This window comes from Armigeres subalbatus, chromosome 1 (genome assembly GCF_024139115.2).
Source record: "Armigeres subalbatus isolate Guangzhou_Male chromosome 1, GZ_Asu_2, whole genome shotgun sequence".
In the NCBI taxonomy this organism is placed as follows: domain Eukaryota; kingdom Metazoa; phylum Arthropoda; class Insecta; order Diptera; family Culicidae; genus Armigeres; species Armigeres subalbatus.
In genome coordinates this window covers 263,074,314-263,094,193 of record NC_085139.1, presented here as the reverse complement: position 1 = coordinate 263,094,193, position 19,880 = coordinate 263,074,314, and the positions used below count along the sequence as shown (strand labels likewise).

At 38.8% G+C, this 19,880-nt stretch overlaps 2 protein-coding genes and 2 long non-coding RNA genes across 5 annotated transcripts in view; 3 read left to right on the top strand and 1 right to left on the bottom strand.

The window, feature by feature from the left end:
• Positions 1–5,247, top strand: part of LOC134207195 (tyramine beta-hydroxylase) — an 84,275-nt gene extending 79,028 nt beyond the window's left edge. The window contains exon 4 of the mRNA XM_062682920.1: positions 4,808–5,247. Coding sequence (XP_062538904.1) covers positions 4,808–5,129 — 322 coding nt within the window. The 3' untranslated portion in view covers positions 5,130–5,247. The remainder of the gene's footprint in view (positions 1–4,807) is intronic.
• A 1-nt stretch (position 5,248) lies between these two features.
• LOC134207196 (mediator of RNA polymerase II transcription subunit 8) lies at positions 5,249–6,227 on the bottom strand. Its single transcript, XM_062682921.1, has 2 exons — positions 5,929–6,227; positions 5,249–5,862 (listed from the first exon to the last, which is right to left on the bottom strand). The coding sequence occupies exons 1-2, from the start codon at positions 6,091–6,093 to the stop codon at positions 5,275–5,277; spliced, it is 753 nt and encodes a 250-aa protein (XP_062538905.1). The 5' UTR covers positions 6,094–6,227; the 3' UTR covers positions 5,249–5,274.
• A 6,092-nt stretch (positions 6,228–12,319) lies between these two features.
• LOC134213466 (uncharacterized) lies at positions 12,320–13,002 on the top strand. The gene is made up of 3 exons (XR_009979460.1): positions 12,320–12,476; positions 12,539–12,739; positions 12,797–13,002. It is a non-coding gene; the product is annotated as an uncharacterized LOC134213466 (long non-coding RNA).
• Positions 13,003–16,068: 3,066 nt separating this feature from the next.
• LOC134213460 (uncharacterized) lies at positions 16,069–16,970 on the top strand. Of its 2 annotated transcripts, XR_009979459.1 has the most exons (4): positions 16,069–16,317; positions 16,401–16,521; positions 16,576–16,648; positions 16,716–16,970. It is a non-coding gene; the product is annotated as an uncharacterized LOC134213460 (long non-coding RNA). The 2 variants fall into 2 exon arrangements; XR_009979458.1 differs by having other exon boundaries at positions 16,144–16,521.
• The last annotated feature ends 2,910 nt before the right edge of the window (positions 16,971–19,880 follow it).

Below are 19,880 nucleotides of genomic sequence, written 5' to 3'. Positions count from 1 at the left end.
ATCGACGATGCCACAACCAGCTTGCTTCCATCGTGCTGATGTTAGCTTGACCAGCATAGGCTAGATCTAATTGATACAAGTTACCTTTTAAGTAAGCCACACCAATGACTTCAACATTAAGCTTGCTCGCTCGCTCGATTCCTCCTCGGCCAGTGAACAGGATATCAATTCCAGCTTGAGAAAGTTTCTTGACCGAAAGCAAATTTTCCCTCAGCTCTGGAATGAATATTACGTCCTTCATACGGAATTCAACATTCTTGTTTGACAATCTTGTCAGCTCTCCGACTGATTTGCCGATCAAAGATACACCTTCTTTTGCGACTTCGACCACGAACGGATTCTTTAGATTTTGTGATGACTTTAGATAATTTTCTTTATTAACGAGGTGGTCACTACATCCTGAGTCCACACAAAACGAGATGCTTCCGCCACTAGGTGTCTTCGCTCCGGATCTTCCCATGAAAGCAACTGCCTTTCGATTTTTAAAAACAGAATGAGCCTTTGCATCCGATTTGTTCCATGGGCAGTCCTTCTTCATATGCCCTGACTTCTTACACCGGTGGCATCTACCAGTAAACTCGCGTGTTGACTTCTTCCTTTCATTTTTCTTTCCTCCAACGAAAGCTGTTCCTTTATCATCGCTTGCATAATCTTGACGATCAACTCTCTTCGACTCCTCAGCTAGCAGCCGCTGCTTCACTGTTTCCAGGGTCAAGATCTTTTCGTCCAGGTTCTCGAGCGCTGTTACCAAAGGATCATAGCTATCTGGTAGTGTTAGAAATAGCTGCGAAACTAAGTCATTTTCTTCCAGCTTGGCACCTGCAGACTTCAGTTGCCGGACTATGTCATCGAACACCACGAAATGGCTACGCATAGATGATCCCTCCTTCATTCGCAATCTTGCAAGCTGCTTTCTCAAAAGAGTTTGACTGGTCACAGAACGTTTGGCGAATGTTTCTTCTAGGGCCTTCCACATGCTCCAAGCTGATTCTTTCTCACGGACTACTTCTAAACATTCGTCCGAAATGAATCCCACCAACAGCGATTTTGCCTTTCTGTCCAGCTTATCCCTATTTGGCCTAGCTTCATCAGTTACAGCCGGAATTGTTTTCCTTCAACACTGACGAGACCTCTGCCGCATCCAGATAAAGCTTGACTCGGAATTTCCAATTTTCATAATTTGGTCCAGTCAGCTGTGGGATACCAGATCCTTCTTTCATTGACGAGCCCATAACCTTAAGGAGGTTCTAGTATGGATTGACAAAGAATGGAACAGATGGTCTTCAACAGAACAAAGTAACGAGGTTTATTGAAGAGCTATGATTAAAACATCTGGTTAGCTTGAAGGCTTGTCATGGAATGAGGTCTCGGATTTTACATGTCAATAACGTCTCTGTTTCACCGATTCCTTCGATTGATTCATTTCTTCACATTGAGCTTGGTAAAGATGTCATCAGGGACCGGTAGCGGGCAATGGTTGGGCTCCAGGGCAGCGTTCAGTCCAGTTGAGTAATCGGCAGATTCGTACTTTTCCTCCGGGCTTCTTCCCTACGACGATCGGAGCCGCCCACTGCGAGAAATGGGGGAAGCCCATAAGGCATAATGCCATTTGGCATAATGCCGTTTGGCATAAGGCCGTTTGGCATAATGCCATTTGGCATAACGATTTAAATGTCTAAAGGCCATTTGGCATAAAGACCATTTGGCATAACGACCATTTGGCATAATTTGTTGGGTACCTTGAGGCCATTTGGCATAACGACCATTTGGCATAATGACCATTTGGCATAATCCTTGAAAAATGAATTAAATACAACGGGCCGTTTAGCAAAACTACCACTTGGCACAAAAAAGGTTAATCGTAGGAATATATCGACATTGTTGTTTCATAAGGGCGAAAGTCGCGTAAGCATTGACTTCTTCTGCTGATTTCAGGAAGATTAATGACTTTTGGCGATATTTTCCACTTCTGTTTGATAAAAGGCGCGGAGCGCCACCAGTTCCAATTGATTTTTAGCTGGGAGCGGTCCTAGTTGTTGAGAAATTTGCAGGAAAAGGCATTGTTTACGATTGCGAGTATGCATTTGCCCGGGATGAAGCAAAAAAGAAGATAACTCCTTTAAAAGTACGCATTTGCCCGGAATAATAAAAAAGAGTAGATGACTCCTTCTTTAAAAGTATGCATTTGTCAGGGATGAAGCAAAAATGAAGATGACTCCTTCTTTAAAAGTACGCATTTGCCCGGGATAAAGCAAAAGGGTAGATGACTGCCCATGATCGCATATTTGTAACACTCGCAGTTTTGTCCATTTTGTATAAAGCCTGTGAATCGTTCAGAAAGCTCAATTTACTGCATCTAATCCAACAACAGTAAAATAGGCTTTACTGTCTTGCTTATCTGTGGTAAGTTGGAAATGATTGAGTTTGTGGGGAGGATTGACAAACGATTTACAAAATCAACCAAAATGCAAATGTTACATTTATGCGATCATGGGCAGATGACTCCTTCTTTAAAAGTACGCATTTGCCCGGAATAATGCAAAAGAGTAGATGACTCCTTCTTTAAAAGTATGCATTTGCCCGGGATGAAGCAAAAAAGAAGATGACTCCTTCTTTAAAAGTACTCATTTGCCCGAAATTAGGCAAATGAGTAGATGACTCATTTTTTTAAAGTACGCTTTTGCCCGGAATAAGGCAAAAGAGTAGATCACTCCTTCTTTAAAAGTATGCATTTGCCCGGGATGAAGCAAAAAGAAGATGACTCCTTCTTTAAAAGTACTCATTTGCCCGAAATTAGGCAAATGAGTAGATGACTCATTTTTTTTTAAAGTACGCTTTTGCCCGGAATAAGGCAAAAGAGTAGATCACTCCTTCTTTAAAAGTATGCATTTGCCCGGGATGAAGCAAAAAGAAGATGACTCCTTCTTTAAAAGTACTCATTTGCCCGAAATTAGGCAAATGAGTAGATGACTCATTTTTTTAAAGTACGCTTTTGCCCGGAATAAGGCAAAAGAGTAGATCACTCCTTCTTTAAAAGTATGCATTTCCCCGGGATGAAGCAAAAAAGAAGATGACTCCTTCTTTCAAAGTACGCATTTGCCCGGAATGAAGCAAAAGAGTAGATGACTCCTTCTTTTAAAGTACGCATTTGCCCGGGATGAAGCAAAAGAATAAATGACTGCTTCTTTAAAAGTACGCATTTACCCGAAATAAGGCAAAAGAAATATGACTTTAAGAATTGTCACACACACACTTTCACTCCAACACTGCTCACAACATGCCGTAGAAACAAAAAATACTGCGGCGCGCTTTGTAAATTTTTCAAGCGAACAAAGATCATAGAAAAAGTACACGGTCGAACATTTTAAACGTGAAAATGTTGTGAAAACTGCCAAAGCATTATTTAGTCTACTCAGCTCTATTGTATACAAAGGTGATTGTAATGCCAAAGCCAAGAAGCAACTCATAAGCAGGATCAGAAGCAGCACGGCGAACCACGGAACATATGCCAATTAATTAGTCTAAGTTTGAAGACTAAGGACAACTCTTTGTATAACATATATCAGATTAAACTGTACTTCTTTGTATTTTTATCCCGAGCCATTTTTTAATCCCATTTTTTTGGTTGGCACCCGTTAGAAAAAAAAGTAAATCACTCCTTAACAGGGAATCAATTTTTCTTCGATGCGCATGCAAAACAAGCGACAAAAGAGAGCCAACGACAAAGCTTTGTTTTGGTCGGAGATAATAATGACAAAGATCCGAAATTTTTTGTCAGCAACATAAAAGAAGACAATTTTGTTGCTAACTTTTCATTCCGTTATTTTGCATTATCTCTACAGCAAATCTCGGTTTTAAGCTATCATAGTTTCTGCTTTTATGGAAATATTCGAGAATCTAACTATGATTACAAAATTAGTATCGTATTCTCGGAAATATCAGAACATGCAAGCCAAATGATTCTTGTCATATTGTGTTTGGGCTCTGACAAAGGCTTGTTGCGAGGTGCGTTTGTCAGTAACAAACTCTGTTGACGACAATGGGTATATTGTTAGGCGTTGCTCGAATATTGATTCCCTGCTCCTTAAAATACGCATATGCCCAGAAAAAGGCAATAATACAGATGTAAATTGAGCTTCTTCCAAGAGTTTTGATAATTCTTTTAATTTTTATGCCAAATGGTCATTATGCCAAATGGTCGTTATGCCAAATGGCCCTAAAATCATTATGACTATTTTTCTTTATTATGCCAAACGGTCGTTATGCCAAATGGTCTTTATGCCAAATGGCCCCGGGCTATTCAAATCATTATGCCAAATGGCATTATGCCAAACGGACTTATGCCAAACGGCATTATGCCAAATGGCATTATGCCATTTGAGGTAGCCCCGCGAGAAATCGACAGGCGTGATGATGCCCATCGATTGAAATCGGTCCAGCTCCGCATCGATCTTCTCCATGGACGTGAAAGGAACTGGGCGCTTGCTGAACTAGTCGCTAGGGTCGCGACTGGTGGTAATCATTGACTACTTTGTTCGTGGCTAACAATGCTGTAGTTGAAGAAACGTCCTTTTATCATCAGCTTGGACATTCTTGCGATAATTGGCTACCACCCAATCACGCTTTGGTGCATCTTGTCCAAAACTTTGAAACCACTTTCTGTCCTGTCCAGCAGGTTTCCGACGGTTTACGACGAAGAAGTTATCTGAAATAATATCAACCCAATAAAAACTCAATCTAATTTAAACTCAGTATTTAGTCCCATAACTAATTTCAATCCAATGAAAAAAAAACTCTTTCCCCACAGAGTCGAGAAACAGTCAATGACTCCAGGCGGAGCACGCTCCGATAACTACCATTCCATCCACTGGACCAAAACCCGTTCGGACCAACTGTTCGAGTACTATCTGGAGGAACCGCTCAGCATGCAGTGCAACCGGTCCGATGGGTTCCGCTTCGAGGGCTACGACTGGGAGGGAGCACCAATCACCGAATTCAACCCACCCCGCAGCACCCTCCGGGCCAACTGCGACATTCCACCCGAACTGCACTGGTTCAAACCACTGGAAATGGGCCACTGCGACGTTTTCGGCGAATGCATTTACGAGGACGAGAAAATTAAAGAGTAGACTTCCGCGAGTTGTTCCCAAGAAATAAAACATTTAGGAAGTAGATTCTAAGAGCGAGTTTCCTGCACAAAATAGCTTTCACAACTAGTAATAATAAATTTGTACATACCACAACCATCTAAAGTTACAGTCATCTCTCTTTTATTTAACGATACGGGTGAACCTGATTGGCCGACTTAATGTTAGTCTTAATACCGGAGGGCATCTTCCCGAGTGGTCCCGCTCCAGGCGACACGGCACTCATCGGTGAAGCTTGCCGGATGGCGGGAGGAATCATGATGCCCGAGTTGGGTACCCCTCCCGGCCCAACCGGCATGTTCAAACCATTACCCAAGCCAACGGCGGCCACCAGTGCCTGCGTGTCCGCCAACGAACTGGTCTGCTGGATACCGGGTCGGGACGACGCTTCCGTGTCCCATTCCTCCTTGGCCTTGCTTACAATGTCCCAAACGTGTGATATTACTTTGTTGTACTGGGCCACCTGTTTGGCGGCCGTGTCGGGCTGCAAGTTGTTGGCCTTGGCTTCGTGGGCCGCCATTCGGGACTCCGCTCCGGGGTCTGGCTTGGTACGCAGATAGTCCGGCACCAGATCATGAGAGAACACCGGGATGCGACCCTCCGTCAGTTGCAGCAGGGCTTCGTCTCGCTCCGGCGTGAGCAGCAGCGGCAAAACGGTCAAATTTCGAAGCGGGGTGCCAATTTCGGATGACAGGATTTTCGACAAACCGGTGAGCTTTGGGTTGGGAAGAAAAAAGGCTTCTATATAATAACAAGAATATAATCAAATAATTGAACATACGTGACTTGAAATGAGCGCAAAATTGTCCAGAAATGTAGGCCAGTTGATGGTTTCATGTTCCGTTTGGAGCCGGTGAATCATGGCTCCTATCGAGTGCTTCAGATCATTCAGCCGATTGAGAACGGCTTCAAGGAGCATGTCCATTTGCTTTTCCTCGCGTTGCATTTTAAGTATTATTGATTAACACTACGAATAACGGTAAGAATTTTACTACGTTTAATAAAATAAAGCGCAAGTAAAAAGTTATGGAAACTTGAGTTTTGTTTACAAACAAAATTAAATTTTGTTTTGCAAAATGCCGGTCAAGGTTTCAAAAATGCGAGGTAGCGTTATTTTATCAAGAAGCCTTAATTCCTACCCCTTGTCGATCAGAGTAAACTGAAAACCAAAACTACCCAAAAGTGGATTGTTTCCACTCAAAACTATAGACACCCCATTGAGATTCTCACGTCCGAATTATAGACACTATAGGTTCCATACACGCTTAGATTGGTTTACCTATTTATGGGTACTTAATTTACTCATATATGGGTAATTCCAATTCTACCAATATTATTAGTGAAACTTACCCAAAAAATCGGTAAAATTTACTGATGTTCTGAAAAAATCGGCTTTACCTATATTTGAGTAATCGCATTTACCCATATTTGGGTGAAAAAATAAAGATAAACAAATTCGAACTGATGGCCGCCGCACCGACATCGCAGTAGTTTGTGAAATTTCCTTTTTTTATCTCTCACGCAGTCGGTCGAAGTTGAGAAAAGTTGATCCGAAAGTTCTTCATATAAGGTAACTATTTTGTTGTATTTTATTAAGATTGTTGTATTTTTGATATTTGTATTTTACACATTTTTTAGGTTGGAGCTTCTCAACTATCTTCTCAAATCAGCAGATCAGCAGCACCTCCTCGTAATCGGCGAATGACGAATAATCGCAAACAGCAGGACCGGAAGCTAGTTCCAGAACCATAGGCGGAGAACTTCTGCTGAAAGCTGCGTACCAATGGAATCCATAAATCCTCCAGCAACCGTCTAACAACTCCAACGGGAATGTTCGCTCCAATCTGCATGTTTTTCAACCTGTTCCCGATAAATAACCATATTTGGATGTGGTTATTTGGTTGGATGCAACTATTTAATCGGATCATTCAGCATATCTGCGCCCGGAAGAGTTACCATCCGCCAGCTGTCCACAGTTCCATAATAACATGCCGTTCCGCACCGCTTCCACACCACACTGACCCGTAGCTGCTGCTGAAGGATGTTCCGGTTCGTTCGGGAATGGCAGAATTGCAGAACTTCCACACCAGTTTTTGGTGCTTACTCCCTCACTGACACGAAGCTGCTACCAAGGCTGCTGCTGAAGGATGTTCCGGTTCGTTCGGGATTTGCTGCCATCAGCCACTGTTGTTGGTAATGCAACCAGCAACATGAAAGTTGAATAATAAAATGGATTAAAACTATTTTATGAAAAACGCGGTAGATAGAATAATAAAATAATTTGCATGTATATTTATAACCAATCAAATATTTTACTTATATTTATAAAAATAATTTTTATCCAAAAATATTTTCAAAACAAGAACAGGAAAATATCACCCATATTTAGGTGAATTTCACCTATAACAGAATACTCATAAATAGGTAAACATTACCAATATTCCCATGAACCAATTGTACTCAAATATGGGTAAATGATACTTCACCCATAAATAGGTATGTGCACTTTTTCGAGATTATGGGTACTGTTCACCCATATTTGAGTGAACTGAACTAAGCGTGTAGACGAGCGCAGGAACGGTTGGGTAATTTCGATTAAGTGTGTTTTTACACTTTTTCACAGTGTACCACGTGAATTTGACGTCACACGCTCCGTTGCTTGGATTACAATTGTGACGTCATGCTCGTTTGGCTACACTACCCGGTAAAAATCGTTTACTCATTAATGGGTACTTTTTCTCTGCTATCTCTTTCTCTCTGCTGAAAAAATCACCCATTTTAGGAGAATAAGTGGATTTACTCATTTAAATGAGTAGATCCACTTATTCTCCCAAAATGGGTAAAATTTTCAGCAGAGGGAAAGAGATAGAAAAGAAAAAGTACCCATTAATGAGTAAACGTGTTTCTCCGTGTAACTGACAGTTCGTTTGGCTACACTCGCCTTCGCCTCAGCTCGTCTATGGAACCTATAGTGCAAGGGGTGTCTCACATCTATCGATGGCAGCGAATTTCAATCAAAATAAAGTCGATTTCTATTGATTTTTATGAAAAGGTACTATTCGATCAATATTGCAACACACCTTCTGTAACACTGAACTGTAATTTTGATCTTAGCAAACTGGGACTTTACGTACGTTACCAATGACATTGACCGGATTGTTTATTTTTCCATCAACAAATAAACTTGGGCATGATTTCTGAAATAGCCATTTTTGTGTACTTATATCAATTACTAATAAATTGTTTTCTGATTTTAGGTTTTAGTTGGAAAAATATGCTTGAGGACGACACTAAACGGAGCTTAGATGATTTATAAGAAAGTCCTACCCAGTGCTAATTATTGTATTTGCAAATATAGAAACTAAGCTTTTGCAATTGCGGCGGCCGTAAACGTGATAGTTTATTGTCGAGTTGTTTCATTGAAGTAAATACAACTTTCATATTCGTTGAGCTGATTGTTCATCTATATTCGGCAGCATTTTCATATAGTTGATATGGTTTACTTCTTTCAGAGACTGTCTGAGACTTAATTGATATGATCTGACGTGGTTCCCGTGTAGAAACACTTGAGTATTATATTTCATTTTCTAAACTCAAAGATCACGAGTCGTTCTTTCGTCATCAGTTCAATTCAATCGGCGAGTTGTGTGGTTGAAGTCCTTAGTCCATACTTCAAACTACAAAGATGTTTCTAATCCCTAAGTATTTCCTGTAGTGAATAAATTTACCTCGAAATCGAATGCGCTATTATTGCACTATGGTTCTTGTTCTTGTGTATATATGACAAAGAATTGTTTGGGCGCAGCTGTAGATGAATTCAAAAAGCAGCAACGCAACGTATCTATCAAGAGACAGGACGAAATTTCTAAAAAGTACACAGCGCGCACTCGGCGTGCACTGGCACTTTAACAATCCAAACGCATCACATTTTGTACTACTCTGTGTTGGAAGTGACGACATCTATGCTATGAGTCATCAGACAGAATTCACTTATTGCATTCTTAAAAAAAACTGTTTCCGGCTAGCTCTATGTTTTCTATCGGTATTTAACAAATTCGAGAAACTTTACATTATTTGTGCAGGCGTCGTCATATTTTGACAATCACTGTTCGATCTGACAGATGTAAAAATCGTTGCGTTGCTAAAATCAACTTTTGAGCCTAAATAATTTCGATTTGCATCGAAATAAAGTCGCTTCGGTTGCTTGATTAATTTTCAGCAAATCAATTCAATTTATTCTATGTGAGACACCCCTTGCTATAGTGTCTATCCAGTTTTCCGCGAGCGGTAATGGCCGCCAGCTTGCCTGCGGGTAAGTCTCTGATTTGACGTTTCTGGAGGTCAACTGCACCCACCATTCGAGCATTTTGATCAATGTGGTATATAAGAAGGCTTGAATTCACTGAATCAGCACCTTCTTATATGCAACATTGGTTAGAATTCTCGGAGCGGTGGGTGCAGTTGACCTCCACAAACGTCAAATCAGAGACTGACCCGCAGGCAAGCTGGCGGCCATTACCGCTCGCGGAAAACTGGATACTCAAAACCGTAGTTTGCACGCTTAGTTCAGTTCACCCAAATATGGGTGAATAGTACCCATAATCGCCAAAAAGTGCACATACCTATTTATGGGTGAAATGGCATTTACCCATATTTGAGTACAAGCCAATTTCAGAAAAATTGGTAATGTTTACCTATTTATGGGTATACTATTATAGGTGAAATTAACTCACATATGGGTGAATTTTTTGTTTTGGTATTGAAAATAGCATTCGATAAAATTTTCGTATTCCGCATGCACGTAATAAATAAGCCAATTGTGCGAATTGTTATCATTTTTATTTATTAATTGGTGGCAGTATCTTGACCTGCCTTTTTAATCGAATCACAATACATAATAATCTACTCGTTGTCGAGTGTTGGGAAACGGCTGCGTTATCAAAACTGATGATCGAAACATTAATATCACGCGAAACCGGAACTTACGACAACTTACGACAGCTTGGATGATGGGGTCGGGCAGCAGCTTCAGTCGAAAATCGTTAATCGCAGCAGGCATCGGGTCACCTGCTGGAAATTTGACGGTGTATAATCCAGAAACATGGTAGCTAAAAGATGATAGAAGTACGAAGAAACAAACGATCCGTCGTCACAGGTACTATATCTAAAAATATATTTAAAATCATAATAAAAACTAAAGAGAATCAGCGCTCGATGCTTTCACTTTTTCGCGTTCATATTTCATCTCGCGATTTCTCGATGACTTCTTTTAGGTTTTTCCTCCAACTCTCATGTTTTCGGTTGCCTCTGGGAAAGGTCGTCAGCTTTCTCCGGACCCGCCAAAACAGTAATTCAAGATCGGATCAGTTAGGCGAAACAATTGGTTATCCGCCGCATGCTTAGTTCTAAAACAATATAGTTGATTATAATAAAGTTTTTAAAATTCCATTAAACTAAATAACTTACAAATGAAAATGTTCGGTCCGGAAGCCACAGCAGCACCATCGGAAAGCAGCGGAGAGAATAAATATGAATCTCAGGGCTTCGGTCTACGTGCAAGGAATTTAACAACAGTATAGGAGGCAAATGCGTTGGATCTGAAAATAAAAAGTTGAAAATATTATAAAGAACTGGATTCAATTTTTTAATTATCTTACTCTTTATAGCGAGATCAGTTATGTTCTGCAAACAATTCAAACAACTCTGACGGATTCAGTCAAGTTCCATTTTTCATCCAAATATGGGTGAATTGCCGTCACCTAAATTTGCGTAAGCTCAGTTTACTAATAAAATCAGTAAATATTACCGATAATATCAGTACATTTCACCCATAATATAGGTAATGTATACAGTACTCATATATGGGTGAAACAAGTACCCAAAAATAGGTAAACTCTGGGAGCTGCGGACTCGATCGATTCAAATTTTCAAGATGTTTTGCTTGAAAACCACAAATTTCCTCTCAGTGTCCAATGTACACGTTACGATTTCCTCACATTTAATCCTCATTGTGTTTATCTTTATTGCAAAGTGTGTATTCATTGCAAAAAAAATGTTAGTTTACTACGTCGCATAAATTATTGTGCCGATTGTAAAACTAGTTGATGCCATTTCCTTATATTTATTCCTCAATAGATTTGAAATAACACCAGAAAATGAGATTTTGTTTAAAATTAACTATAATTAGTATGAGTTGATTTACACGTGTGCTCTCTCGACTGCGCTCAGAATGCTCACAAACTCTCTCGATGCGATGGATACTTTTTGACAGGTTACTTTGGAGATTTTTTGACAATCGTTTTGACTCAGTCCGCAGCTCCCAGGGTAAACTGATCTAAGCGTGTGGGCCAATAACCCAAATTTGAGTAAAATGACTTCTCTGGCACTACACGCTTAGGTAGGATAATCTAAAAGTCGGTAAAAAATACCGATAATTGAACTCAAGTGCACATACCTAAGATTTAGGTAATCATCGATTACCTAAAGTTAGGTAATGGTGCACGCTTAGATCAGTTAACCTATTTATGGGTTCTTGTTTCACCCATATTTGAGTATAGTATACTTTTACCTATATTATTGGTAAAATATACCGAGAAAATCGGTGAAGTTCACTGATAATATTGGTAAAGAGACTTTACCAACATATGGGTAAATTAATTCACCCATATTTGGTTGAAAAAATAGTCTTCGTATAGTTCAGTTGTTTTCGTTCCGTTAATCGAAAACAACTTTGCCTAATTTTACTGAAGTCAGAGCCTCAAAAATCGTGAACAATAAATGTAAGTATTAACATTCCTATATACCTTTCATCATTATATTGCGCATAAGCCCCAAAATTTTATTCCCACCTTTGGGTTTCCGCGCCGAACACTCAGCGCCAGACTCGGCGACAAGGTCAAGTGGTCAAGTTGGTACTCCTGATTTTTTGACAACTGATGTCGATTGGTTGTGTGAGTGCACCGGTGTCAAAAAATAGAGCTTTTAGCTGAAAATTTAATTGTCAAATGCACATTTTGACAGCAATATAGATGTATGAGTGAATAAAATGTGGAAATGCTCTATCGCGGAAGCAGTTGCTGAAGACAAGTGTCAATGGTTTCAGTGACGAAACGAAAAGTTTCAATGCAAAAAGCAATACATTCTTACTGCTTTCATTGATATAGGTACTGAAAATGCACTCCTCAGACTGCCTGGTGCCGAATCTTATAGAACGGCTGCAGCAAAGAATATGGTCCATTATCTCCAGAGCGACTGCTCTACAGAAACAGCGGGGAGCGGACTCTAACCAGTCTCAGCATGAAAAGCTCCTTTCGTTCCGGCCACGTACAGGTAAGTTTTCATATTGTGATCCTTACTTCTGTTCAATAACATATATTTATCATTTGTTACAGAGCTCAAACTCATGGAATCAAATGAAATCCAAGCAACAGGATGCTACGCTCCAGGCTCCAGAAGGTGAAGCAGGAAAACCATTCTCAATACTTCTGCAGAACGGCGCCGCATCTTTCGGAACCGTATAGTCACAGCAGAGGATCCTGCTAGTTCTCTCTAATACCTCCGGACCAGTGAAGCGATGTTCCGGTCCCGTTAAGGTTAGTTTTCATATTGTTATCTAATGCATCGCTCTCAATGAAACCTTTTTATTCCAGTTAACTTAACTAATAATCGATTGGCCGCTGTAAGCTCGAATCATGTCTCTACAAGGAGAGGTTTGCTAACGATAATATTTTTCCGGTACTTGCTGTTAATGAACCCGGTGCGGCTGGGTTATGGATACCTGGTGATGTGTATTCTCTGTTCATAGGTTTGCTCTCCAATATTTTCAGAATGATATCAGTACGATATCGATGGTAATTAGTCCAAATCAAACCAAGATTATTGAATTAATTCAAATATTATTTTGAATAAATTAAATTGAACTTTTGGTTAGAAATTTTATTTGCTTTTTATTTTATTTCATTAGAACGTAATTAAAATGTTTTGCACCAACAAAACGGTACATAAAAATCACCCAAATGTGGGTTAATTTTACCTATAAATTCATCCTACTAGATTCACCCATATATAGGTAAATCCCACATTACCCATATCTAGGTATGTGCACTTTTTGATGATTTTAGGTACTCTTCACCCATATTTGGGTGAACTGAACTAAGCGTGTGGTAAACAAGAATTATCGTTGGAAATTACCGATTTCCGGACGTTACTTTTTACCGTAAAATAGGTAAATCGACATTGTTGTTTCAAAAGGGCGAAAGTCGCAAACGTAAACATTGACTTCTTCTGCTAATTTCAGGAAGATTAGAGACTTATGGCGGTATTTTCCACTTCCGCTCGATAGAAGGCGCAGAGCGCCACCAGTTCCAAGTGTTTGTTAGCTGGGAGCGGTCGTAGTTGTTGAGGAATTTGCAGGAAAAGGCATTGTTTACGTTTACGACATTGGCCCTTATGAAACAACCGTGTCGAAATGTTGTTTGTTTCGGTTTCATGAAAACGTTAAAAATTACCTATTATTAGGTTTTTATTTGGTGTTTCGTTAATAAGATATATCTTTATATCTTTTATTTTAGAAAAGGATGAATATGGGAGCTAGAAAAGAGATATACATGAATGAGCCGATGCACATCATTGCGGGACTATCTGGCGGTACAGTCTCAGGAAGGATATGCACCATTATTTGTCTCAGGCAGCTTTCGCAGTGTTCGTATCCGATCCGGGTGGTACAACGGAAGTGCAGCGAATCAAGCAATATGCAAAACACTTGGCGAGCGATGGTGCGCAGCTGAGGAAAATGGGATGTATCCACGAACCGAGTGTTGGGGCATCAAATTGTTGATTCACTGTTATCTGAAGAAATGTTAAATAAATGTAATAAAAATCAATGAAAATCGCGCTCTTTAAAACAGACCTTATAGGAGATCGTCAGTTGCGTTCTAGCAAAAATTCCGCTTGAGGCCCTTCCTAAATATTTTAACAACAGCCACTGTGTTGACGGTATAATTGCAATATTTCCATTATCAGGCGACAGGTGGTGTTGCCGTGTGTTTGTATCAATGTAATATTGCATATACACTAGTGACATCTGCTGTTCGATATCGTAAGCTTTCAATGTTCCTTCCACACACACGAGGTGGAGAACAGTCTTGAAGAAATTGAAAGTATATAGCTAGAATTTAGTATGGAGGTACAATGAAATCTCTTTTATTGTTTAGAACTGTAAAACAAGTCGTGGGAACAAAAAATCTAAAAATTATTTGTTGCTTTTTGACTTAGGTTTCATATTGATGCGATGCGTAGTTAATGAGAACGGATGATTTGTCCATACAAGGAAATTCATTTTACTTTAAATGTTGTGGCGCCATCTTGTTCAAACAGCACCTTTGTCTTTGCCTTATTGGGTTCGAATCCTGTTGCAGTCTAGGAGTTTATCTGGGTGGAAATTTCAATGGCTTTCCATGGCCTTGGCGTTTTCGTGCTCATGTGCGCATGCTTAAATGGCCAACTAATTTAAAGCCACCCAGCAAATATCTGTGGATATGTTTTTCGAACACTGATCTGCCGCAATGTTTCAGGAGGAATATGATTCCAGGAAACCATCCTCCAGACTCCTGCAAATTTACAAAAGTTCGTGTATTGGCCTCGGAAATTTGCCCTGTTGAATACTTACCGTCAATTTACGATCGAATTCTGACGAATGCAGTAGCAGGAACAGGAAGTAGCGATTGCATGTGATTAAAAGGATCTGCACAACAGAGAGACAGCGGCACAAAAATCACTTATTTTTTTAAGTCAAGAAATACTAAATTTTAGGTAAAAACTAACGTCATCATCTGAAATCGTCAAATACTCAAAAGTCGGTAAAAACTAACGATTATTATCGTTAATTTTTATCGACATTTTTAGTAAACATCCACTACCTAATTTTAGGTATAATAAAAACCTAATTTTAGGTAATCTCATCTAAGCGTGTAGGTAATTTGCCTTTAATCACATGTAAACAATTTACTCAAAGCTGAGTTTAATTTATCTAAAGTGGACCTGAATCAACGCAAAATTGAGAATATTGAATTTACTCAAATTTGAGTTATTGGGCTGAGCAACCCCGGTGAGGTGCCTGCATCTTTCTCTAGTTTTGGCAACAATCATGGGAAAAAAAGGAAAAACTACCCAAATTTGGGTACATTTTTTCTGCGATATTATCTCATCAGTGCGTAAATTGAACTCAAATTTTGGGTTGATTTACAGGCTCATTTTTTTCTACTCAATAGTGAGTACCCAAGTAACCATGAAGCTATATATGCTTGAAAAAAACACAGCCCTAAAAGTTGACTTAAAGTGGAAAAGGGCAATTATAAGAGCGAATTGATGGTTCATTACTTTGACATGTTGAAATAAAGCATCAGTAATGCATCGCTACATTCGTTATGCTGATTTGGTGTATCGTTGTCTGACAGTTGATAAATAAATGCAACTTCACATCGTTAAAACTGATCTAATGCTATTAGCATTTAGCATGCCGATTTGGGATTGATATATGTGCAATATTGTAATGCTTGGTGTTACTTGGGTAGTTTTGAATTTACTTACTTACTTATGGATCCTGTACACCTCCGGTGGTGCAAAGGGCCGACTTGAAAGATCTCCATCCTGAGCGATGCCCGGCTATCGCTTTAACCTGTTGCCAGGTTAGATTTCGGTCAACTTCTTTTGAATTGCCGTCTCTTTTTTTCCCACAGAAATTTTACTCACTTTTGAAAAAAAGTGGAACCACTCAAAATTTGAGTAGTTCCACTTTTTTTCAAAAGGTGATTAAAATTTCTTTGGGAAAAAAAGAGACGACGATAGAAAACTACTCACCGGTGAGTAAAATCAAAATGAGCGTGTATATACCCGCATAGTGAAAAACATTAGGTCGAATTGTCACAACCAAATACAAAGTTTAACACATGAGCTCACCGTTAACATTATGATTGAGGAAATGTCCAACTTTAGTTTTTCTTCAGTGTTTCACTCTACATAACAATGACTCCACATCATCTCTGATTATCAATTTATGTTTTATTGTCAACGAAAGATTTTTATGTTCCTCCCTTGGTTCCATCTTTGTTTTTTTAGTGTAATGAATAATATGATATTTTATATGAATTATCTAACAAGGTGTGACCTTTTGGTATGCAGTCTGAACATCATTGCGTGTTCTCCATATAGCCTCAAAACATGTCACACACACTTTGATGCATCATACTGTTTCAGGTTATAGCTACTGCATCTGTTACAGTTATCAACATTTGTGTGCATGCAAGATCTTTTAGTCACTTTTTTCGCTTTATTCAACTGCCATCTTTGTAAACACAGACTAGCCGTGATGGAAAATGTGAGTTTGTTCTTAGCTATTACATGGAAATAAATTAATGTTTTTATATTTCAGTATCACCATTATTTCATTCAGCCGGAACCCTCATACCCTGCCTCATACAGTGCACAATGTAGCATGATTCAAGGTAAGCAATAATGAAATTTTAGCTTGATGATCATCATTACATTGAAGCTCCATATGAATTATTCTAGGTGACTTCTGCAACAGGTAAAAAATGAACGGGAATCATCCTCTTACATCCGGAAGATTCCATGTCGTGGATAGAAGTGGACTGATGCGGTGGTTTTCGTGTCAATTGGCAGGTCGAACATCAGCTGCGCATACTGAAGTGGATCAACTAAACGAATTACTTATGAATGACGGGGAACTCGAGGTGAATTAGATTATATAATTGAACTAATGATTCAAGTAATTTATATTAAATAAAAGTTTAATGATGTATATAATGATGCGCTTTTTTTTATTTTTCTTCTGAAAAGTATGTATTATTAATTTGGGCATAAACATATATAATAAGGTGCAAACCATTTTTTTTCTTTATATTCTCCAAAAATTACTCCACAGTATGTGTTGTAGTTCAGCTTCAAGAAAATGGAGAGTACATCGACTTCTTGGTATAAAGTAGAGCGAAAATTTTGTTCGCGAAAATTGCCATTTTTTTATGGTAACATAACTTAACAACCCATTCAACATATGGTGATTCGGCTAATAACCTTTTGTGATGTGGTCAAAATCATTCGACAGAATGTGGATATATGGTTATTTTACTTTAACAGAAAATGTCGACAACAGTGAGAGATACTGTCTATGAATGGTTTAGAATTATGCGGGTATCTGTGTACACTGAAAACCAAAACTACCCAAAAGTGGGTTGTTTCCACTCAAAACCGTAGTTTGGGCCAACAACCCAGATTTGAGTAAAATGACTTTTCTGGCACTAAGGGTCTGTCTCAATTGGATAATTAAACTGAAATTAAACTTAAAAGTGACATTTCAATAATTATCAAATAACCCTGCTCGCAGAGCAAGATTACTTTTGACAGATATCGAATCATTTTCCATCGATGTCCTGTTGGAATTGCTGGGTAGCACCAGCCATTCTTATAACGGGGTGATTTCTTAATTTTCGAACTGTCACTTTTAAGTTTAATTCTCCAAATGAGACAGACCCTAAGTAGTTTGCCTTTAGTCCCGTGTAAACAATTTACCCAAAGCTGAGTTTAATTTATCCAAAGCGGACCTTAATCAACCCAAAATAGAGCATATTGAATTTACTCAAATTTGGGTTATTGGGCTGAGCAACCTCGGTGAGGTGTTTGCATCTGGCTCTAGTTTTGATAGCAATCATGGGAAAGAAAGGGAAAACTAGCCAAATTTGGGTAAATTTTTTCTGCGATGTTCTCATCAGAGCGTATATTGAACTCAAAGTTTGGGTTGATTTATCTGCCCGTGTACACGGATAAAAGCTAAAAAAATATAATTTAAGCTAAAACGATATTCGGCCTATCCTACACACTTAAATCCCAAATTTCACCTCGGGAAAGATTTTTACCTATTTTATTCAGTAATAGATAATTTATACCTGAAGATCAGTAAAATGTTCAGATTTTACCGATTTCAGTAATAGTTTATACCGAGCCGGTGACAAGCGTGGTGTCATCATCATCAATAGACATAGCCCGCTGTTGAAACGCAGTATGAATAAAAAATTATAGCCCGGGACATCCTGATGGCTACGATCTGGCGATGGTCTTAACAATATGATGTCAATAGCCTGGTTTATACCGTTGTTTCAGCACTAATGAATTAAAATACTGGACCTCAGTAGTGTAAACTACCGAGTTGTTCGGTTTAATTGAAACTTTAGATTCTGACAAGTCATTTTACCGAGCACTCGGTAAAAATTATAAGTTTTACTGAGCCTAGGGTAATTTATGTACCGAGCTCTCAGTTCCTAAAAGTCCTTCATGACGCTTGGTTTGCCGCCATGTTTCTACTCCGAAGTTTTCTTTCAAGCAATGTGCATTGTGTTTTAAAATGTTTTGGGAAATTTAAGTGCCATAGCTTAAATTTGTGGTGGAAACATCACGTCTAGTTCAAATTTGCCGGGAAGTTTTGATAGATATATCTGAATTAATGTCTAACTGTTATAAAAAAAAACTGGATTCAAATTAACAATTGGGTCCTAAAGCCCTACCTCGTTTATGGTTGCAAACGATAGTGCATCGGTCAAGAATACTTATTACGTTGTTATAAAAATTCTGGTAAAATTCTAAATCAGTAAAAATAATATTTTTGTGTTTAAGACATTTCAAGGCAAATTTTGGGCTGTGCAACATTTCAGAGCGAACAAACCATCAGCTCAAAACGTCAGCCCCATATATTAACTGTCAAAGGTTGAGTCAAGTGCCCTGCGGTGTTTTGCTAGTGCGTTTGAATCCGTACGTCAAACAAGACCGAAAATGTCGAGGAAGCATTTTTCATATATTTTTCGATTTTAAATTAAACAATGTTCTTTTCGATTTTTGAGTCTAAAAAAAACTGACACGTTTAGAATGATTACCTTCATCGTTCCCTGAAAGAAAATCGAATATCGATTCTTCATTTTAGGACCCAATTTTGAATAATCTGTTTTTTCAGGTGCCGCTCAAATTGAGCAACTGATTAACAAACCGTCATTTCTTCTAGACCTTCAGATTGAATATGGTCCATGCATGGCTACTTAATACTTGCGCCAGGTTTGTGATTAAAGCGTTTTCAGGAATCTGCGCATCGCCATTGTTTATTTTGATGAAACCGCTTAAAATTGTGACCAATAAAATAAAAATTACAATGAAAAAAAATCTTGAAAATAATTATAATTTGTTGTTTATTTTACTATGACCAAGAAAATCAAATATTTTATTGTACGTGGATTTCCCTATTGGACCCGACCGTTCGAAATAGTTGTTCCTTGAACGGTCGTTGAAATCGCCGTTTTCACCTTCACACCCGTCTTCATAGTAAAATCTGTCAAAACTGACAAGTCTTCCTCGTGTTTTTTGCTGTTTCCCTCGGACTTCTCTTTCTTTTTCTGATGTTTTGACATCTGTTTTGATGGACAAGGAGTAAAAAACAAGGTAATCTACTAAACATTTATTGACTTTGGCAAACCTTGCTGGAAAAGGGAACGTTTGAAATAGGCAAGTGAACCGACCTTCGAATCCATTGGTCAAGTAAATCCACAATATTACATTTTAATCGCTAGTTTTGATTAGAGAAGTCCGCAGTATTTTTACAGATTTACCAGTAATGTTTTACCGAGTGCTCAGTAGCAGTTTACAGATTTGATCGGTATTTTTTGACATTTCGCCATC

Bases quoted from the DNA above. Each gene is read 5' to 3' on its own strand.
- LOC134207196 (XM_062682921.1), bottom strand. From the start codon at position 6,093: ATGCAACGCGAGGAAAAGCAAATGGACATGCTCCTTGAAGCCGTTCTC. The intron at 5,863-5,928 runs GTATGTTCAATT...CCCAACCCAAAG, and splicing joins TTGCGCTCATTTCAAGTCAC to CTCACCGGTTTGTCGAAAAT.